This window comes from Adiantum capillus-veneris, chromosome 19 (assembly GCF_014529385.1).
Source record: "Adiantum capillus-veneris isolate H3 chromosome 19, ASM1452938v2, whole genome shotgun sequence".
NCBI classification, from domain to species: Eukaryota; Viridiplantae; Streptophyta; class Polypodiopsida; order Polypodiales; family Pteridaceae; genus Adiantum; species Adiantum capillus-veneris.
Window position 1 is genome coordinate 44,939,700 of NC_140949.1, and position 23,790 is coordinate 44,963,489.

Sequence of the window (23,790 nt, forward strand, 5' to 3'; positions counted from 1 at the left end):
CTAGTGGTGCAGTTACCTGGTGAGAATAATATTTCTGGGAGGGAGGTTGCGCTCACGAAAATGGTCCCTTATAGGTACCAAAGCCCATAGGCGGAGGGTAACCTGGAAATGGGAATGGTGTTCCTAGAGCCAAAACTGACACCACCTGTGGAGCCTGGGGAGTGGGGAATGTACGCCAGGAAAGCGGGTCAAGTGGGTGGCACAGGCTTGCGGTGCTGAAGGAAGGGATGTGGAGGTGTGTGGTGTAGCAAACTGCGTAGAAGGATATCCCTGCAGAGTAGGCGTTTGCAGAAAACACTACTTCGAATTCATAGGGTTGTTGCTAAATAAGAGGACTCGGTGGTGCGGTCATCATTGTATTCTATACTATGAAGGCCATACAACTCCAGGGGTACCCATCTGTGTGGCATCTTGACACTAGCAGTAGACCAAGAACCCATATGGTGTGCCATATCCCCATCAGTAACAGAAGTAAGAGAATCCGTGACACTAGTAGTAGTAGTTTCCAAAGAGACCATGGAGCGAAAGAGACTCCGAAGATGCTCATAGGCCTAGTAACATCGACAGCAGAAATGATCACGCTGGTAGTCATAGCATCTAATTCCAGGGCTGTAGGGGCTGTGTTGTGTATTGCGTGCGTTCCATGCCTCTCTGTGGGGATCATCCACCAGATCGCGTAGATGCTTCGCTTTGTTCCTAAGTGCATTGAGATGATTGCGCTATGTATAAGTAGTGCTATCCTTGTCTGCAATGATCTAATGGCACATTATAATCTCTCGAAACACAGAGTCGTAGGTTACATAATGCATCCGATGTGAGCTTTCCGTCATTAGAAGTGCATCTTGCAATGCGGGCCCACTTTTCATGTTTAAAAGTAGGCTTGAATGTTCCTGGTAAGGCTCACGTCAGAGGATGGTTCTACATGGGCCCGAAGAGGATGGTTTAGTAGAGGACAATTTGGAGGGAAGGTTGTGGAGGGATCAATTGCACGGTCAGTGCTCAGAAATATAGCAAGTGGTTTCCGCTTGTGTAGGTGGATGTGCCTATTTCTAGCTCCTCAACCTCGGGCTCTATTCTCCCACCCTCTCCTTGGTCCACCATGGTCGGTAGCCATATGAGGGAAGTGTATAGAGGTACTGAGGGGACAGAGAATAAGTGCAGAGAAACGGAGAGTGATGTGATGCCAGAAGTGATGGTTGGTGCAGTGGGAGTAAAGGCAGGTGGTTCTCAGAAAACAGTAGATCACTCAATGACTCGGGTGTATCTTTAGCCAGTTTGATATGCATTCTCTTCCCTTCGTCCTTTCTTGCTGGAGTCTCTAGATCCCTCTTTGATATGCCCTCTGCAGAAGCCACCTTTGATATGCCCTCTGCCAGCCTATTACAAAAAGAGAAGTGTGGTATGCTATCATTGGGGACCAGACTTCAAAAGTTCACTCACTCATAAGGATTGTTATTGCTCTAGTTTTAAATTTTCTGAGGCTTAATCAAGCATTGTTTTGCCATAAAAGTGATATTGGTGTGATAAGGATAATTTTTCCTGCTTTACCTGAGCAACATTTGTTGGCAGTGATGTTGTAGAGATGGCAAGCTATGCCCCACTTTTTGTCAATGACAATGACAGAAGGTAAACATCACATGTAGTTTATCAACATCCAACATGTTATATCTCTGAGGTTGTTGACGCTCAATTCTCTGTCACTTTTTGCAGGTGGAACCCTGATGCAATAGTTTTTGATGCCTGGCAGAGCTATGGCACCCCAAGCTATTGGGTACAAACACTCTTCAAAAATTCAAGTGGCTCCAGTCTACTTCCTTCCATAATCACTGGGAAGGACAGTGCTTCTAACATTCTTGCTGCATCTGCTTTAAGGAGATTCGATGATGACAATGGCTTAGAGTTTCTCGATATCAAGGTTCAACTGTTGTTGCCAACCTTGAACCATTAATTGGTCATCTGAAGCTGGCAGTAAATCTCTTCATTTATGGACATTCTAAGTTAAATTCTGATTCACCTTGTCTTTCATGCAGATAGTAAATTTTGGAAAAACTGATGTGCTGGTGACTCTTCAAATTTTTGGGTTGCTAGCAAATGAAATTAACCAGGAGGCAGCTATCTCAAGGCTGATGTCTGAGAACATAATGGATGAGAACACTTTTAGCCAACAGCAAAAGGTAGACACTTTTGTTCTTTGAAAACTTTCTGGCCAGTTCTCTCTCTCTCTCTCTCTCTCTCTCTCTCTCTCCAGGCTCTTGAGGGCACTTCTGCCCTGGAAACCAAAAGTGGAGCCAGATCTTTACTGCATGTAAAGATCAAGAGGCCCCTTTTTCTTCCTAAGCTTGAGCATGGGATGGATGCAACACATAAAGATGTTGGGATGCATTACACTTCCTACATGATGCCTTAATAGACTCCCAAGTGAATGAAGCTTTTCTACAACACCAATGTATTATGGCTTGGGAAAAATCGGGTGGGTCACACTTCGTACATTACACTACCCATATTGCCCCTAACTACACAACCATGTTCTTCGTCGAAAGAGGAAATTGTACTCACCCTTTTGTGCTTGAGCCTATCCCCTTCTCGACGACCGCAGCCATTCAGCTTAGCTACCCCTCCCTTCGATGCGAGATGGGGCGTTGAGTAACAAAGTTCAAACCACCAACAAAAACAAAATCTTGAGCTTGGGATGGATGCAAGACATCAAAGAGAAGGTTTGGAAGATGGATGCAACACATTGGCTTCATGATGCACCACTAGACCCTATAGTGAATGAGGCTTTCTTACAACAACAATATATCATGGCATGGGAAAATCTGCAGGCTTGTGCGACATGCATTACACCACACATATTGCCGTGCCCCCAATCACGAAAGCATGTTGTCTCTGAGAGAGGCAACCATACGCATTCATACACGCTTGAGCCTTTCCCCTTGTTCACAACCCGCACAAGGGCTGATATCTGGCCTCTGTGTGTGTGTGTGTGTGTGTGTGTGTGTGTGCGCGCGCGCGCGAACCTTGGTAAAACCAAGGTTATGGTGTTTAACACCACCCCACAGTGGGCCAGGAGATCAACACCCACATTCACATACGGCCATGAGATAGTGGAGTATATAGATGCTTACACCTACCTTGGGGTGGTCTTTAGTGGACCAGAATTTTCATTGAGGAGAGCAACAGACACTAGACTGACTAGAGCACATGCAACATTGGGTGGATTGGAGAGGATGTGTTCACAGATTCAGTTTCAGGAGCCTTGGATGAAGCTCCGGCTTTTTGACACTCTGGTGGCTTCTGCATTGCTCTATGGAGTTCAGATATGGGAGCCTTCATTGGACCATCACGGGAGATCGGGTCACACTGATGTATGGGGAGACATGGAGAAGTGAAACCGGACTGTTCAATCCAAAAAGGGCGGTAGACTTTAAACTTAAACCTTATTTGCTTTCACTCATTTAATTTGTCGTCAACTTTACCTGTACTTTCAAGACACAACAAAGGGGAGAGGGATACAAGCTGCCAGATTGCACCTGTATGAGTAGACCGACACCAGATTGGCCCCTAACTTAGGCGCCCCTTTCGGTATTTCTTTATTGTTCAAAAGAGGGAATAAACGTTGTGGTTCCCTAAAAGTTGCCCCGCACAAACTTGGCTGAATTTCAACTGTTCCGGCCCGATTTCGGCAGCATAACTGTACTAGGACCCTTCACAGTCAGTATTCCCACACATTGACTGACTTTCCCGACGCATACGGGCACTTTGCAAAACCTGGCGAGAATCTGCAGCACGCTCTATTCTCTGTTTTCAGCCCCAAAAATGCGCCAGATCACCTGTATAGCGGTCCCCTCGCGTCCCTGAACCTCTTGGGGGTATTAGGGACTGTTTAGGGCCAAAACCCTAAACCTGCAAAAATACACAGCAGGCTGTAATTTACTGTTTCGGGCTCCGTTAGCATCCGTAGCAAGTCCTCGAGCTCCCGCACCTGTAGGGCTACCTGCCCTTTGAATCGGACGAGATTTCTGGCGTGAAACCTCTCCGAATTCACCTGTACTTGTGGGGGATTAGCCGCTAGCTAATCCAGTACCTGTGCAAGAGGCTCTTGCCTCAGCAATCACGCATGAACCCACACAACTGTACATTGGTCAAATGAAAAGCCCACTAGAGGGGCATAATATACTGCCATAGGGGAGAGAGAGGGCAATGCGTAGCGTGCAGGGCATCACTCCTGGCACCACACTGTACATAGGAGGGAAAGCAAGCACTCTATAGCTCTTAACCTGTGACAAAATTTGAAAATGAGCCCCCCTCCTCCTAAATTCATCGCCACTTCTTGTTGCATGAGGAAAGTGCACCAGAAGGTGCCACTTGGCACATTTACAAGCATTTTCCCGTTTCGGGGTGTCCGCCTAAAAATCTCCCAACCAGTTGCCCAGTTGACTTCACGGCAGAGTAAGAAAATGTTCCCCTTGTCATTGCGGAGGTAATGACGCAAACACATTTTCAGGTCCCAAAATAGCAATTCCCTAAATTTTAGGAGATGCTGCCATTATATCTTTCTAGGTCATCTGACCCCCTTTGTACACTGCAGCCACACCCAAAACTGAAATGTAGCCTCTGTAGCAAAGGATTCCACTTTGGCTAGTCAATGACCCCACTTTGGCTAACCATAGTCTTTGTCCAACCTTAGTGCTCTCTTGCCTCAGGCCAGGACTCCCTCTGGACAGTTCCACACTAGCTATGCAATGCAGGGCAGTTAGATTTCCCGAGGGGTGTTTCCAAGAAGTGAAAGTAAATCAATAATAAGAAAGAAATCAGCAAAAAGGATAGATAGTAGTCACACGCTGGTGACATATCCCCCTCTTGAAATCTCAAACGTCCTCGTTTGCATCTATGTCGTACATGCTCCTAGTAAACACTGATGTATTCAAGACCTGTCGACACGTGTACGACACATACATGCTCATTGTCAACCCTGGTGTATTCAACACCTCGTCGACACATGTATTGCCTGCGTGTGAACCCTGTCCCAATGACATAGTGGTAGCTTCGCACTGTGCCATTGCTTTGAGTCATTAACTTTCCAATGACAAAATGTTAGCTTCACATTTTGCCACTGTCTTTTTAGTACACGTTGGATCCAGTAACACTTTCGAGCATACCCAAACCGACAGTTTAAGAATGCAATTACACATGTACCCTTTAGTACACGTTGGATCCAGTAACACTTTCGAGCATACCCAAACCGACAGTTTAAGAATGCAATTACACATGTACCCTTTAATAGAAGCAATTACTGTATCCTTGACAAACTGACAAGAAATACTCACTTCTATAGCACTAACCACACTTTTGGACATTCCATAAGAGCAATTGCCATACTGACAATCTGTACAACTCTAACATTCATGTAACAGGTATTTCATTTAAGCTCACTTTAAATACCATGTACATCATTTGTTTCAGAAGCCATTGTCACACTGACAATCCATGTAGCTTTGAAACTCAAGGGGTCAAGGTAGGTTGCAAATCGAAGGCTTCAGGTAAAGTGATAACACAGTTGGTGACTCTGCAAGTTCACCTTCTTCCATCCACTTAGCATCCATTGGTGGATAGTTTCTGAACTTTACCAAGTAACGCCTAGCAACCTTGCCTTTCAATTTTCTTTCCTTATGTGCCAAAATCTGTTCCGGGACCAAGATCTCGTCAAGTTCCTCGACTTCCGGCTGATCTTCAGCTGACATATCTTCTGGCACATCACCCACATAGGGTCTGAGAAGACTCACATGAAACACATTGTGAATCTTCCAACTGTTAGGCAATTTCAGCCTATATGCAACATCACTGATTATGTCGCACACTTGAAAAGGCCCATAGTAACACATGCTGAGCTTTGGAAACAGTCCTTGCTTGCCCTTCATCTTCTTTAACCTTGCCTTTTCAAAGCATAAAAGCATCCAATCACCAAGTAAATATACCACTTCACGATGGTGACGATCAGCTGCTTTCTTTTCTGCTTTACCTGAGTCTTTTCTAAGGCCACTTTGACCTTCTTGTACATTTCATCCATGTCCTGAACATACTTATCTGCTTCAAATATCTTGTCCTTTGTATGCAGTATGGGAGGAACTTTCTTGCCACCTTCAACTATCTCAAAAGGTGCCTTGCCAGTTGATGAATGTACTGTATTATTGTATGCATACTCCACCAATGGCAAATACTGCTCCCACTTTCCTTTATGCTCTGACACATAGCACTTCAGCAGATCTAGGACAGTAGAATTTTCCTCTTCTGACTGCCCATCTGTTTGAGGATGAAATGACGAAGAGAATTTGAGCGTTGTGCCCATATTCTCAAACAAGCCTCTCCAGAACAAACTTGTCATGCGTGGATCACGGTCGCTAACAATCGCTGTGGCATGCCATGATACTTGAAAATATTGCTCATAAACAAGCGTGCCATCTGATCTGGCTTTATCTTCTTCCTGACAGGAATAAAATGAGCCTGCTTGCTGAATCTGCAAATAATGGTCCAAATACCATCGTTTCCTATCTGCGTTCTCGGAAGATCAAAGATAAAATCCATAACAATACTTTCCCATGGTTTGTCTGGAATAGGTAGTGGTTGCAATAATCCTAGTGCCTTTTGCCTGTCAAACTTGACCTTCTGGCAAATTAGGCATTCTCGCACAAAGGCATCCACATCCCTTCTCAATGTAGGCCAATAGAAGAATGTCTTAACCGCTTTAACTGTAGCATCGATACCACGATGCCCTGCATACGGTGGGACATGACTCTCTTCTATAACTTTGCGTCGCAATGGCTTTGTGACACACAATCTGCCATGCATCATCATGAACCCATCTTTGAGAAGATAGTGTTCATGACGTTGTCCATCCATTAGCTGTTCGAAGACCCTTGCAAAATCTTCATCATTTTCATACTGTTCCCTCATATCATCAAGTTCATGATGATAAGGAATTGACACAACTGAAATTTGTGGCTTCCTTGACAAGGCATCAGCCACAACGTTCTTCTTGCCTTCCACATGCACAATCTGAAAATGGAACATGGACCCATCGTATATGCTTCTCAGATAACTTTGTCTGTGTCAAGAAGTATCGCAAGGTCTGATGGTCCGTTTGGACAACGAAATCTGCACCTAGCAGGTAGTGTTTCCAACTTAAGAGCGCATGAATCACAACCAGTAACTCTTTCTCATAGACCTGCATGGTCATCTCTGGCCCTTGCAAAATTCTGCTCTCATAGGCTACTACCCTGCCATCTTGCATTAGCATTGCACCAATGCTACTACCACAGGCTTCACACTGGACCACAAATGACTTCCTAAGATCTGGCAACACAATGACTGGATCTGAAATCATCTTTTCCTTTAAGAGATTAAAAGCTGAAATCTCTTTCTGTGTCCATCTAAAGGTGACTGCCTTCTTTTGAAGAGCATGTAAAGGTGAAGCAATCTCAACGAAATTTCGGATAAACCGTCTATAATAGGAGCATAGTCCCAAGATACTTCGGACATCGTGCACCGTCTTCAAATCTGGCCATGACTTGATCGCTTCAACTTTTGCAGGATCCATTCTGACACCATCCTTTGAGACAATGTGTCCCAGAAAGTGGATCTCTTCCAGAAAAAATTCACTTTTCTTTGCATTGATGAGCAACCTATGACTGCGTAGCTCTTCGAACACAATGGCCAAGTGATGCCTATGCTCCTCTTCATTCTTTGAGTAGACTATCATGTCATCAAAGAATGTACCAACAAACTGCTGGTGTGGACGGAAAATTCTGTCCATCATCCTATTGAACGTAGCAGGAGCATTTGTGAGACCAAAGGGCATCACTAAAAATTCGTAAAGGCCAAACGTTGTTCTAAAAGCAGTCTTGTGCACATCCTCTGATCGAATGCGGATCTGATGGTACCCACTCTTTAGATCTATCCTGCTAAACATAGCTGCTTCTTCTAATTTGTCCAGAATATCATCAATTCTAGGTATAGGGAACCTATTCTTGATGGTATTCTTGTTCAGTGCACAGTAGTCGATGCACATACGGCATGAGCCATCCTTTTTCTGCACCAACAACACTGGAGAATAGAATGGGGATGAACTGGGCTGAATCAGCCCCTTTTCTAACAGCTCCTGTACTTGGCCCATTATCTCTTTCTGATAAGCCGCATTAACCCTGTACGGAGGCTTATTTGGTGGGCTACTGCCTGGCACCAAATCTATCGCATGGTCCTCGGGTCTCTCTGGCGGTAATTGAGACGGTAATGAATCGAAAAAACAGTCACTATACTGTTGTAAAAACATTGACCTTTCTTTATCTAGCACAGATAAATTTGATTTATCACAATCTGACACTTCACGTGCAAAAACCAAGTACGCAGAAATATGCTTTTTCATTACAGAAGTAATAGCAGAAGCTGATACAGTGGGAATAGACTCCCCTTTAAGCTTTACATCCAGAATGTGAGTCTTTCCCCTGCTCTGTATAGTGATCTTTTTGTTGTAGGCATCCATGATTCCCTGTACACGAAACAACCAAGGAATACCTAACAACACATCACATCCGTCCAGTGGCATGATGTAAAATTCTTCAGCATCTACATAGGACTGGATATGTAGGCGCAACTTTCCGATGATGGGTGTCACAGCCTCTGTATGGCCAGGACATGCCAAACCTGCCTCTGCTGTGGCTTGGGGTTGGTACTAACTGCTATCAAATTGATCTTGGGAAAGGTGAATTCAGGTTGGCTCTGACTTGGGCTCGCAGAGGTAGAGGCGCGTTGTTTTGGACAATCCTTAGTGTAGTGATCCTGAGCCTCAGGGCAAAGTTGGCACGGAGAAGAGCCTTCTGGCAGAGGGCATTTGCTCTGATAATGCCCATATTCTCCGCATCTGTAGCAGAGTATGGGCCGATTGGGAGGACGAAACGGGGGACGAGGTGGTTGCTGCATGGAGTTGGAGGCTGAAGTGTAGAAGCTCTGAGGGGTTGAGGTGGCATTAGCATTATAAAAACTTTGAGTCGGGAAAGTACTTGACATACCTTGGAGAGCAGGGTTATTGAGCAAAGGTGGCATGTAGTTGGGATGGCCGTAGTGGGAAACCATGTTGGATGATGGTGCTAACCCTTGTTGGAGGGAAGGACCAAGACTTTGTTGTATTTTGTGCAATCCCTTTAGGTAGTAACAATCCTTGTCCTCATGTCCAGATTTTTCACAGAAGTGGCAGTAAACCCGAAGGGGGCATTCCTGCGGAGGGTGCCCTGGAGAGTGACATGAGCTACACCAAACCGTAGCCTTAGTCTCTTGCTGACACTTGAGATCTTCTAGCTCGCGCTTAATCTGTTCCAATGCCTCATGATTTGGAGGCTTCTCTTGTCTAAGAGAGAAGGACCTCTCCTCTTGAAGAGCTCGCTGTAACTTTAGGGCTTCCAGTTCCCTGCGTAAAGAAGTTAAAGGATCAGCAGGACTACCTTCCAAGAACACAGAGGGAGTATCTATGTGAGGAGAGTTGTTGAACAGCTTCCTAGCCCCCTCTATCCTAGTAGCAGTTGCGATGAACTCCTCGAGAGTGGCGTCGGGTCGGAGACTCTCTCGGAGTTTTTGTTGAGAAGTTTTGGGAAGCGCCTTCTCCACCCACTTTTTAACCATGAATTCACCGGGTTGTTGGGGGAGCTTGGCCACCAGCGACTTAGTTTTAGTCATAAGCTCTGCAGAAGTCTCCTCAGGCTTGAGCACCATGTTGGCCAACTCATCCAACACCTTCTCCTGGTAGTCACCCGGCCTGAAAGCTGCACAGAACTGCTGTCTTAAGGCTGCCCAAGTTGCAAAATGGTTCTCTGCAAATTGACTGTACCATTTATCTGCTAGGCCATCCAGGGTAGATGGAAATAGTACCAAATAAGCGTCTTCTTTGTTCATACCACGTCCCCTACAGAGAGATACAAATCTTCTTGCATGGTCGTCAGCATCTTCTGAAGAAAGCCCTTTGAAGGTAGGGAACTTGATGTTTACCTTGGCCAAAACACTAGCTAGTGGCTCCATGATTCCTTGCTGAGCCTGTTGCTCTATAGCTTGCTGTATCAGAATAGGAGAGCTTTACTGGAGAAGGTGATCGGGAAGATGGGGAACCTGATGAAGGAATGGTTGATGTGGTATGTGGAGGTATAGGTGATGAGGTTGAAGGATTTCTACAAGGTGTCAAAGGTCGTCTTCTGTGATAGTACTTCCGAGGGCTCAGTAGTGCGCTTTGACGCTCCAAAGACCTCCTTGTATGTGTCATGCAGTAACCGCCAACCCCACCAAGCTTTGGGCAAGAAGACCTTCACTTGGGCAAGACAACCTTCACTTGGCTGAACATTGGTCTAGACTCTACTAGACCAAGGCGAGTGACTAGACCACCTGGCCTGGACCAGGACGAGGAGAGACTAGACCAGGGACGAGAAGGACTAGACCAGGACGAGGACTGGGTGGACCAGGGCTAGAGAGGACCAGACCAACAAGGCGAGAGACTAGACCAGCTAGATTAAGCTGTCAAGGGTGAAACTGGACCAAACCAACAGGCTGCACAGGCGAAGCGAAGAAACCAGCTACTCAACAGAGTGAGACTTCAGTTGAGGTCCCACCGTGATCGCCAAAATGAGAGCACCTGTAGCGCGGATAATGCGTCGTGCTCTCTTCAGTGTGGGTGCCCCTCAGTGCAATGTGCGTGACAATCTCACTCAAACAAATGAAAACTCTCTCAAACAGAATGAAACACAGAAACAACGGATAACAACACAGAAACAATGGATAACAACAAAGACACAACAGTGGACCAGAACAGGTGGACTCAACTAGCTCAAAGAACCATGTACAGACTCTGGCGTGGCAACACACTCCGCTCCAGCCTAGGACTCACAGGTACAAATGGGGTGTCGAGGCTCAGATGTGCAGGGATGGTGAAGCAGTGCTCTGTGTAAGACTTCCTCTAGACGACTACGTGCAAGATAATCTTGTGAAGCCCCTGATGATAATGACCCAACGGCCCATAAATGTCAGCCACCTAAGCCAATCTCCAAAGTGAGTGGTGGTGGTGACCTGGCCACGATGTCCACTAGACCACCGTCCGTATCCTGCCACGTGTCACTGCCCAGCCCAGCCCAAGAGAGTCCGTCCAGTGTGAACCAGACCCGACGGTTCACACCAGACCAACTGTACTAACTGAGTGTCTTGTGAAAGTGACACTGTAGCCTGCTACACTTCTTCGCTGAATTTTTCTTGGCTGATCCTTCCTTGACGCCAGTATTGAATTCACAATCTTCTCCCTTGATCAAACCATTGCCAGTGTTTGCTACCTCGATGAGCTGCGTCAAAGTAGTGACTTTGGTCTTCGTGCAGTACTTTCTCAATCCTTTGGGTAGGCCACAACAGTATTTTTCAATCTATTCTGTCAATGGCACAAACCTATAGGAAGTTACTGGAAGTGGAGCTTTCCAAAACTTCCGATTGTAATCATCTAGATTCTTGCAAGTAGCAGCATTAAGCTGATGCCATTCTTTCATGACATCTGCTTCAAAGTCATCAATAACCATGCTGCTGCAAAAATCTGCTTGAAGTAAATCCATGTGGACGGAGCTTGCCCTTGAAGCAATAAAGTTGTCCACCATTGTCCCGCATTCCCTGTCAGGAAAGTGGTTGCCTTGCGGACCTTTGAAGCCTTTGTAAAGTTTCCCCCTGCATAGGCCTTGTCAAACTGCTGGAGGAATGAGAGAGCCTTCTTCCTGTCATCAAACCCTGTAAAGGTCGTGAAAGTCAAACCTTTGCCACCTTCTTTGTACGGAGTTGGCCTCTCCAGCGGCGTTAAATTGTCATATGGAAGTGACTGAAACATGGGAACACTGTTAGGGTTCATTTGTGTTCCCTGACCGCAATTAAGTTGACCTGGAAATGCCATATTTGGCTGCTGATTTGTAATTCCAGCCATACCAAAATTTGTCTGTGGCATCCCAAATTGGCCCCGAGTGCTTTGAAATCTGGTAGCATGCCCGTGACACCATACATGGGGTTAGGCATCATTGTTTGAGCACCCCCGAACATTGTTCCTGGTGTATAAAACTGATTTCCAAGTGCATGACCAGCCATGCTCTGGAATACCGATCCACCTCCAAAATAGCCAGGGCGTACTGAAGGTGGTGGGAAGACCTGTTGCCCCTGCCCATTAGAACCAGCTATAGGCTGCTGAAAAGTGGCTGGCTGAACTGGTACAGCTTGAAAGACTGGCATCTCAGCCACCTGTTCTTGCACCTTAGGCACAGGTTGTGGGGACTGCATGTTCTCCGTCAAGTGTACAGGTGTTTCCATTGACCGTGTGATATGAATCACCTGTGCTCAAGCCTTAACAGGCTTTTGAATATGATCCAGTGACCCAACTTGCTGAGACGGAACAGGAGGTTGCAGAAAGGCTAAAAACCTTGGGTTCTGCATTACTTATGTGAACATAGCCACAGCAGTAGCCAACTGGGTCCTGAATATATCATCATCCGTCTGTGGTGGTCTTGAAGACTCATCCACTTCATGTGTCCGTTGACCTTGTGAAGAGGAAACCTCTTCAGTCACATCATCTGGTCTGTCAGCCATAATTGCAATTCCCTATGTCTGGTCTATGATCCCCTGTGTCTTCAAGCCCAAACTGACCAAGGTTCACTTCTATGGGAAAAAGTGATTTAATCCCTTTGATGGAACCATGAAACCGGCCTGTTCAATCCAAAAAGGGCGGTAGACTTTAAACTTAAACCTTATTTGCTTTCACCCATTTAATTTTTCGTCCACTTTACCTGTACTTTCAAAACACAACAAAGGGGAGAGGGTTACAGGCTGCCAGATTGCACCTGTATGAGTAGACCGACACCAGATTGGCCCCTAACTTAGGCGCCCCTTTCGGTATTTCTTTATTGTTCAAAAGAGGGAATAAACGTTGTGGTTCCCTACAAGCTGCCCCGCACAAACTTGGCTGAATTTCAACTGTTCCGGCCCGATTTCGGCAGCATAATTGTACTAGGACCCTTCACAGCCAGTATTCCCACGCATTGACTGACTTTCCCGACGCATACGGGCACTTTGCAAAACCTGGCGAGAATCTACAGCACGTTGAATTCTCTGTTTTCAGCCTCGAAAATGCGCCAGATCACCTGTACAGCGGTCCCCTCACGTCCCTGAACCTCCTGGGGGTAATAGGGACCGTTTAGGGCCAAAACCCTAAACCTGCAAAAATACACAGCAGGCTGTAATTTACTGTTTCGGGCTCCGTTTCGCGTGCCGGTCACATCCGTAGCAAGTCCTCGAGCTCCCACACCTGTAGGGCTACTTGCCCTTTGAATCGGACGAGATTTCTGGTGTGAAACCTCTCTGAATTCACCTGTACCTGTGGAGGATTAGCCGCTAGCTAATCCAGTACCTGTGCAAGAGGCTCTTGCCTCGGCAATCGCGCATGAACCAACACAATTGTACATTGGTCAAATGAAAAGCCCACTAGAGGGACATAACATACTGCCATAGGGGAGAGAGAGGGCAGTGCGTAGCGTGCAGGGCATCACTCCTGGCACCGCACTGTACATAGGAGGGAAAGCAAGCACTCCATAGCTCTTAACCTATGACAAAATCTGAAAATGATCCCTCCTCCTCCTAAATTCAGCGCCACTTCTTGTTGCATGAGGAAAGTGCACCATAAGGTGCCACTTGGCACATTTACAAGCATTTTCCCGTTTCGGGGTTGCCGCCTAAAAATCTCCCAACCAGTTGCCCATTTGACTTAACGGCAAAGTAAGAAAATGTTCCCCTTGTCATTCCGGAGGTAATGACGCAAACACATTTTCAGGTCCCAAAATAGCAGTTCCCTAAATTTTAGGAGATGCTTCCATTATATCTTTCTAGGTCATCTGATCCCCTTTGTACACTGCAGCCACACCCAAAACTGAAATGTAGCCTCTGTAGCAAAGGATTCCACTTTGGCTAGTCAATGACCCCACTTTGGCTAACCATAGTCTTTGTCCAACCTCAGTGCTCTCTTGCCCACAGGCCTGGACTCCCTCTGGACAGTTCCACACTAGCTATGCAATGCAGGGCAGTTAGATTTCCCGAGGGGTGTTTCCAAGAAGTGAAAGTAAATCAATAATAAGAAAGAAATCAGCAAAAAGGATAGATAGTAGTCACACGCTGGTGACAAGAAGCCTCTAGTCTCTATGATCTTGCGGCTTATTAGAGCCAAGGCTTCAGTACCACATGACATTATTCGAGCAAAGCTAGCTGCCCGCCCCCACTAGTGGTTGAGGCGCTTACCAGATTAGTCTCCTTTTTACACCGCTTGTGGGACCTCCCTAGAGACAGATATGCCCGCCTAGCACTTGAGTCCTCTTGACAATTAGCTTTGCAGGGAGACACAACATGCTTGTATGGGGAGATGACATCATGGTTTCAGGTACATGGATTTAGCATGGACAGATTCCCCTACTCATTGGATGCACCATCTTTGACTCTTACATAGTCCGAGATCACCAGGCTCATCCGCCAAGACCTGACTCAGCTAAATACTAGGAGGACTTGGATACAGCCGGCACAGGAGTTGGCACGACCAGGAATACGAACGTGATGTGATCACAGCTTGGAATCATGTGAAAATGACCAAGGAAGACACATTGGATACCTACTGTCAGAGATTTTGGGACACTTTCTTACTGGTCTCTTCTTTTAAAAAAATTACGTTCAAGCAGCAGATTGAGCGATTTTGCTATGGTCTACCCAAAGAGATACCAGATTATAGTTTGTTGCAGAAGTTGAGTCCATGCAACGACTGATGGGACACACAAGCAAGGGTTTTCCATGCACAGGGGCAGAATCTCCATTGCTTTCTTTTGTTCCCCCATTTCTCTTCATCTCCCCGCAGATGAGTAGTCTGAGGAGTGTCGTCTCTATTGGATTCATGGCTAGGACCCATGTGTGCTGCAGAAAAGGATCAAATTTTCCGTAGAAGAAGAATCGTTTGAGCTCTGGTACCACTGTCACAGGCTTGGACACTCCAAGCGAGAAATTAACAACAACACATGAACAAAAGCTGCAAATGATTAAATTGAACTTGAATAGAGAGAGAGAGAGAGAGAGAGAGAGAGAGAGAGAGAGAGAGAGAGAGAGAGAGAGAGAGGAGAGTCGACATGGAACGTCAGAGTTCCATTCCCAAATGCACTGGCCCAAAAGAGTGGCGATCACAAAAGTACAAATCCCATGGGTCCAACTCTCCAAGACTCTGCATCCAAATGCTCTCTTAGAGTGCCTCCCAAAGATGCTTATAATCAGTACAAGGGATGCCCAAAAGCAAAGCCTCATAAGCATTAGATTCAAAAGCTTCTGCCCCATAAGCTTTTACCCCAAAAACTGGTGCAAATCTCCCTGTCCGTAGAGCTGCTTCCACATCAACACTTTTCCAATTTTTTCGGGAGTGTTGTATAGTTGCCACGTCAGCAATAGGCTCCGCGATTTTCGGGTTAGCTTGCCAGCCTTCACACTGTGTCATTTTGGGGTTTAGGCCCCTCGGCCATGCTTCATAAGTTGGTAGGGGTTAGGTTTGTAAAACCCTAACCCCCTAGGCCATACTTCAAGTTGGTCTTGTCCTCTTGGTCAATCTTTTTAAGCTAGGCATGCCCGTCACAAACTTGTGACACTTGCATATACATAACCTATAGATTGGTGTCGCGTGATTGCATGAGCACCAAATCTTGGATTTTAGCCCTCTTATCCTTCTACGAGAACAATTCAATTTGATGAAGAAATATCCAAACAATGGTGCTAACGGCGGTAGTTAAGGGCCACCAACTATGTATAGGGGGGTTATCCTGCTCCGACATCCTCTCTCTCTCTCTCTCTCTCTCTCTCTCTCTCTCTCTCTCTCTCTCTCTCTCTCTCTCTCTCTCTCTCTCAGTTTAGTTATTCAAGTTGTTTGAAGTGATGAAGTGTTTCCAAGTTTTGCAGATTGTAGTTGTCTCTGTGTTTTCGTATGATCCCTTGTTGAAAGTGATTGAGTGGTATTAGAGGTCAGTGGCTTCCTTGCCCTCTGCAAATCGAAGCACGATTCTAACAACATGGACGGAGAACATGGAGATCACAACGGACACGGCGGAAATCCCCACCCGGGTCCTGCCACCTAGAAGCATCCAGAGGAGACTCATGCTCAGTTCGTGGTTCGACAGTTGGTGTATCTGGTCGAGCAACAAAAGCAAAACTCGACGCATGATCAAATTGATTTGAAGGCTTTGCACAACTATTTGGGTTCTCTTAATCCTCTTGTTACCCTTGCTTTCCCTCCACAAAATTTTTAGGTCTACTCTTCTCTTCCTCCTGGCCTTTCTCACAATCCCCTTGTTACAACTTCATGTCAGAGCTCTAGATGCAAGAGAACGAACGATCCAACTGAAGCATAGAAAAGGTGTACCAGCAAATCGTCAAGGAAGGACGACAACTTAGAAATGAATCCTATAGTTTTGGATTGCAGACATGAACCGGGAATTTTGTTTTATGAAATTTGTACGAATATATGACAAATAACAATGATGATTATGACGAACTTGGGTGTGCGATCGGCATTCAAGCATGAGCCAATGTCCTTTTCTAGGCATTGTCTATGATTTTGGCCATATGACAGATTTTCAAACACACTCGAGGTACCTTAATCCTTTTATTCACACTGCCATCACTACACATGTATGCATAACTGAAAGATCACTCATGGGTTTACTTTGGGGAAACATTGTGTAAATGTTAAGAATTGTGGACATCCTTTTATTGCTTTCTTTTTCTTTTGCTATATCGTGCAATTGAGGAGGATTGCTTTGATTTTAGAGGGTGGTATGTGACGGGTTTTGAGGGTTAGGGTTTCTACATCGAGATCATAGACGCAATTGATCACTCCATTCGTTTGGCGAGTCACACTCTCTGTCACAAACTGCTGACATGTCAAGCCCGGAAGAATGGAGCCAACTTGCATGTGCCAACTGAGGGCCTAAACCCTAAGAAGAACAAGTAACAGAAGAAGAAGTCCTACCAACTTATGGGGACCCTTTCTGATGGGGCCCTAAGTGACATAAAGGATTAGAATAAAGCTGGACCCTCTCACACACACAACATGGAACTGATGACGTGGCAGATTTCCAAAAATTACGCTGACCGTGCTGACGTGGTAGGCTGTATGGATTTCCACGTTTTGCATTGACTGTTGACGTGGCAGTTGTACGGAATTCCGTGATTTACGTTGGCAACTTTTTGGCATTGCTTTTGGGCCAGAAGCTTTTGAGCTTGAAGACTTTTCATGTAAATTGCTCTTCATAGGCCAAGGGCCTTTAAATATGTGTTAAGGGCTCTGGAGAAGGTCCAGAGTCTGGAGTACCGGTTTGTACTGTGTTGATGCAATATAAAGAATACCGAAAGGGGCGCCAAGGTTTGGGCCAATACTATCTGGGGTGGAATTCCGCCATTCTGTGTCGCGTGTCATCTCTCTCTTTCAGTTCAGTTGTTATTGAAGTGCTAAAAGTCTGTTCAGTTTGTTCTTTTCTATTGGCACGTTAGTGCCATGCCAATCTCTTTGTCAGGGCCAGAATCCTCTAAGTGTATTCTCTCTCTAAATCCGAATTTCTGATTTTCTCTCTATTGCAGATTTCTCTTTAGAATCTAAGATTTTCTCTCTCTAAAAACGAGTTTATCTCTTTAAAACTGAATTTAAAATAGCTTTATATAGGAAGCGCTTTCCTTCTCTCTTTTAAGGAAAAAAGCGGGGAGGGGGGGGAGGGGGGGGAGGCTGTTTTTGGAGGACCTGTTCTTTTTGGGTTCCTGCTATTGTTATAGGCCTTCTGGGCCTCTAAAAGCAACCTTATGGGGCATCACTTGCACACACAAAACTTGCAGATTGACACCGCGTGATTGCATGAGCACCAACTCTCGGATCTCGACCCTCCGATTCCTGTACGAGAAGAGTTCAATTTGATAAAGAAATACTCGAACGGGGGCGTTGACAGTGGCAATTCGGAGCCACCAACTCCCACTATTTGGATGACATTGTTATTACTATTGATGTTAAGCAAGGATGCCCATGCTAGATGCTGATTATATCATATTGATTTCGTGTCTTCAAGAGGTCTACAGCAGCCCCTACATTCTAATTAGATGACTTATGTATTCAGAGAGGCCTCACAATGAACTTTGGGAATACCAAGGTCATGATCTTAGAGACATGGTGAGAGCCAGGTTCTGCTCACTTTTGCAAGAGCTCGGGTGGAGGTGGTCACTTCATTTTTATATCTTGGGGTCACTTTTTTCTTCTGCCACCATGGGATCAACAACTAGGGCTGGATTGACACAGGGATATGCCGCTTCGGCTATGCTAGAGAGAGAGTTCCACCAGGCACATTTCCAGGAGCCCCGAATGAAGGGGTGGCTTTTTGACACTCTAGTCACACTAGTTGTCACAAATTGTTGACGTGTAGGCATTGTACTTTTGCAATTGGGAGCGAGACTACACCAAATCATCACACACACAAGAGTTTTGAGCTGATCTTGGTTCTTTTTGAGAGGAAGCTTTCATGGCTGAAGTTTTGTTCATTTTAAGTGTCTTTTTCTTTGAATCGTTTGCGATTCGCTTGATTTTTCTACGAACCCTCACAATCAGAGGCTTGGTGCTTTGCTAGCCACACTGCGTACTTCCTGACACTGGCCAAAAAGGGGTGACACGAGGAGACACACCCCCTTAAGGACAATCATCCCTAACCCACACGCACTTGCTTGCTCACTCTCCCTCTATCCCTTCTCTCAGATACACTCTTTGATTAAAGTAATGCTTTACTTTCATAAGAAAACCTAAAAGCAAAGGGAAACTTGCAAGAGAAAGTGTGCAGGAGTTTGGAGACTGGAGCAAAAAGCAATCTACATAGAAAAATTAAAAAATGATCCCAGTGTGAACATATGCCAAGAGACCTCCATGACAAGGAAGAAAATATCCCCAACAAACATCCAAAAGCAAACTGTTGAGAGGAAAATGGTACACAAGACAAAAAGATGCATTGAAGCATTTTGGGTGCTTTGGCAGTACCATAATAGTTGAAGCAAGGTTTCTTCCCGAGTTGAGTATTGACCACCATGCCGACAATGAGCTTTTGGGGTGTCTTATTTTTTTTCGACACACCAGAGGGCTCACAGGGGGAAGTGCTTATCCCTTCCAAATATTAGCCATGTTACATGGTCGGGCAAGGGCCGCGTACCATTGGGCAAGAGCCACACGTAGACATCACCATGGCCACCTAATTGATGCACCATGTGCTGGGAACGACGGAGAGAACTCATGGGAACCAGCTAAGAACCTCCTCCTCGGGTGACCCACCCCAGGAGGAGGATGCACTCGAGTGTCCAAGGAGGGCAAGAGCCCTAGCAACGTGGACACCAAGTGAGCACAAGGTGTCCCTCTAGAGTGTGACCCAATGGGGAATTTGAACGCAAAACCCATAGGTTGAGAAGCCAAAGCCTTACCGTTAGACCAACTCTTTGGGGACTTTTGGTATTCAATTTGCATGTAAGTGTGCACCTTTTGGTGGTCCATTATTCTTTTTATTTTGCAGTTTCAGCACTATCAGTCATTAACATGGATTTTCCTCTTTATTTGAACTCATGTCGGCCTTCAAAAGTATGAAACTTTGAATAGCTTTATATGAAGCCATCAAAGATATGAACAAAAGAGACATGAAATATAATTATAAGTATGAAACTTTGAATAGTTTCACATGAAGCCAATAAGTACATCAAAATATAACATGTAAGCTTTTATCCCTTCTTGTCTAAGGCCTAAAAGGATCTCAACCCCGAATAAAGAAAGTTGCATAAAATTCCTCTCTACCAAACATCGTGTTGTAATTTTGAGTGGGATTTGTAAAAGTTTTTTTGGCCTGTGAGTGGCAAAGGCCTTAGTGTTTGGTTGTGTCATTTTAACTTTGGAGATAAGACAACGATGGTTGTAAGCGGACACCTTTAAATCTGCATTTGAGATAATGCTAAATCTTCAAATTGAAAAAGCCAAGATCATTGTCTTTTACTTATGCTCTCATTTCTTGACCCCCCCTTCCCCCCCCCCCCCCCCCTTAAACACTATTCTTTAATCTTGAGCAGGCCATCATAAGTTCTTTCGGCATTTCTTATGCTTGTTTTACTAATTACTCAAAGAAAAGGACAAAACATTTCTGACCAAAAAATTCCGAGGAAGGTTTGAAACCTTAGGGTTACGAAATGGGTATAGCATCTTGTTGAGATTTTAATTACAGCATGGAGTCTTTCTTGTGAGTAGATGGAGCCTTCAGTTCTGCATTGCAATGGAAGAGCCCATTACAAATGTGCTAAGGTTGGTTATGTTTCAGGTGGTGCCAAAAATGGAGACTCTTCAAGGTGCAGGGGCCAATATGGACATGAAGATTCCTGCATTATCTTTCAATGTCTTAGAATGCCAACTAATTACACCACTGCACCAGCTTATGTAAGTTTTGAGTAAAATTTAAACCAATCAGGTTATTGAATTCTTTTACACCATAAATTTGTTAAGTTATAAAGAAGGGAAGCTGCCTACGAGGAAGCCTAACCCGATCCCTTACCAAACACGATTTGTGGGTCCTACGGGCCTTCGATTCATCAAAATGATTACAAGTGTAAAATAATGTCATCAATCTTCACATGCTCCTAATCCTATTAGCCTGTTGGTATCAGAGATGACTTGTTGAACCTCCTGAAATTGGACTGTGTACTGTAGTATAACTTTTCTATAATGGTTTCGAGGGTGCAAGCTTTTTTTCCCTCTATTTGAAAAGGAAAAGGAAAAAACACTTGTGTTGCTTCTCCCAAGCTTTGGAAAAGCAAAATAGATTCTCTTTTTTTGTTCTCTTTTATAAAAAAAAAAAAACCATCGGCTCGGGGGAAGGTAGTAGGGAGAACTTTATACATATCTATGTATTTACAACTGGACATTGCCATACACATTGCACCCACAAGGGGCCACACCATAGGAACGACTTTCCCAATGGAGAAGCTGGTAGCACCCATCGAGGCCAGAATAGATTCTCTCTTACTTGACAAGGAAACATAGGATTTATTTAATCAATCAAAGGCTGATTTGGAGCTTTTGCAATTGGGACTCACACGTAATAGCAACAAAAGAAAACTTTAAAATGCCCCATACATAGTTCCTTCCACTTCTGTGGTGCCATTCACTTAAAATGAGCATAATTTTGCTACCTTCTCCATTTGGAAGTGTCCATATTTGCATATTCTCTAGTTACCTCGTCAATGTTTTGGCACTTACTTTTCAAGAGGGGCTTTAATTTTCTCTGAAGGGGCTTAAAACTTGCGAAAAACTCAAAATTAAGGAGCATTCATGTCCTCATGGTGAAAATTCAAAATTGAAGGCTTGCCCCCCCCCCCCCCCCCCCCCCCCGCCGCAAAAAAAAAAAAAAAGGAACGTCAAAAACAAGAAAAGTACACATCCCTCGAAGAAACACATGCAAGCATGATTCTAGCATAGTAGAGATCAAAGACTTCAAAAACTCTTCCACCTTAGATTACCTTTTGTCTATAATAAGTGTTGCAACTCTCTCTCTCTCTCTCTCTCTCTCTCTCTCTCTCTCTCTCTTCCTTTACTTTCATGTTCCTCGAAGAAACACATGCAAGCATGATTCTAGCATAGTAGAGATCAAAGCCTTCAAAAACTCTTCCACCTTAGATTACCTTTTGTCTATAATAAGTGTTGCAACTCTCTCTCTCTCTCTCTCTCTCTCAAAATATAGCTTGGGACAGTATAACTTGCCATACTCCAGTTAGTTAACTATAAATACAAAGTTATATATTTAAGAGAATGGTAAACAATGTATCCTAGCAATTTAATGTTATCATTGTCCAATAAACTTGAGTGCAAATCTATATAAGAAAATAGTAAACAATATATTGGAACAATAGGTTGTGGTCATAGCCACCTGTGTAGGTGCAAAGTTGTGATTGGTTATTTATAAAAAATGTGTTTTGGCCATTGTAGGTTTTCACAATCAAATTCTAGAGGATAAGCCCCACAATACTTATCACCATTTTATGCCAATAAGGATTTAACTTGGACATGGAATTGCTTTTCAAATGGAGTTTTCACAAAAGAGATCAAAAATCTAATAAAGACCATGCTTGAGTTGACCTTTCAAAGGAAGATAGGGATCTCTCTCTCTCTCTCTCTCTCTCTCTCTCTCTCTCTCTCTCTCTCTCTCTCTCTCTCTCATTCATTGTACAAATGTATTAATATTTCCATGTATTTTTAAGAAATTCTTGTAAATGATTATGAGACAACTTATTCTATATTCTAAGTTTTACAAGCACTCATTGAAAGTTAATGGATCTAGAGTGTCACTTTGGAGTCGATATGAAAGAGGAAAAGAGTCGCTCAAACTTTAAAACTTTTCAAAGCCCTTTGTGAATGTCCATATTTGTGGAATCAATTATGGATCTTGTGCAATGCATACTCCCATATGTCCATTTTTGGCATGCTTTCCATTGGGCATTGCATTTGTGGAATTAGCATTATGGGTCTTATGCAATGCATATCCCATAGGTCCATTTTTTGCATGGTAATTTTTCCATTGGGCATTGCAATGTTTTTGTTTTGGTGATTTTGCAAGGTTAGATGTGTTTTTTAAGTTGATTGACATTTTCACGTGCCAGTGCGTTTGTGCATGTGTGCACGAGTGTTCATGTGTGCCTGTGTGCATTTTTTGATGGTTTTAGAAAGTTCGTTATTTTCAAACATTAAGGTAGTCCCAAGATGCTCCAAATCCACAACAAAATATTGAATTAGCCCATACAATCTAAATGTATAGGTTTGGCAATAGAAAAGGCAATGTAGCCATAGGGTATTATAGAGATCAGTCCCATCAATGCATACCTAGCTGATATAAGATTACTATTGAGTTGGTACAAGCTCATATTTATGACCCCTAAAGTCACAATATGCATGTAATAACAAGATGATTACCACCACAAAGAGAACCTAGTCAAACCTTCAGTAAACTTGCTCCACAAGCCATACACAAACATAGTCTACTACACACAATAGAACTTAAAAACATGAGATGCACTATGTGAATGGATATTTAATTGTATTATCCATGGTCATCTAGTTACACTCCAATACAATCAACCGTGTGTATAACCCACCACAAAATTTGAATCCATTTTTACCTAGCACCATTTTCAAGTTAGTGCACTTGTTACATCAAACATGTCTACCATGCAAGTTTTGATATGGATGCACAAGTATGGTGATTACAATAGAAATTATGAGACTAGAAACCCATAAAAAAAGAAACAAAGATTCCTACGAAGCAACCCAATGACTAAATGTTCTATGTAGAAAAAGAACTTCCTATGTGCTCCCTATCAAGTTCCTTGAAGCAATTACCAACTAGAAGAAGAAGAAAAACAAAATTACCCAAACATTCTAGTGTAAGCCATGTGATTTTATAGTGTTGCAACCATGTTTCTTGAATTCACAGTATTCTCCACTCACCTCTATCGCCAAGAAAAATTCCCATTATAGTGGGGGCACCTTGTGCCACATTTTCCTCCAACTACCAATCCACAAAATGCCACAATTTTTAACTCTTAGTCTACTTTAACCGACTTTCTCTCACCAGAACTGGCCTTTCTAGAGAGAGAATGAAAAATGTGAAAGGCCAAACAATTCCA

General features: G+C 44.2%; 1 protein-coding gene across 1 annotated transcript in view; it reads left to right on the forward strand.

The window, feature by feature from the left end:
* The window catches only part of LOC147433927 (alpha-L-arabinofuranosidase 1-like), an 85,826-nt gene extending 63,503 nt beyond the window's left edge, over positions 1 to 22,323 (forward strand). Inside the window, exons 14-18 of the mRNA XM_086490552.1 lie at positions 1,570 to 1,626; positions 1,711 to 1,915; positions 2,031 to 2,174; positions 20,436 to 20,551; positions 22,097 to 22,323. Of these exons, the coding sequence (XP_086346678.1) occupies positions 1,570 to 1,626; positions 1,711 to 1,915; positions 2,031 to 2,174; positions 20,436 to 20,551; positions 22,097 to 22,124 (550 nt within the window). The 3' untranslated portion in view covers positions 22,125 to 22,323. The remainder of the gene's footprint in view (positions 1 to 1,569; positions 1,627 to 1,710; positions 1,916 to 2,030; positions 2,175 to 20,435; positions 20,552 to 22,096) is intronic.
* Positions 22,324 to 23,790: the final 1,467 nt, after the last annotated feature.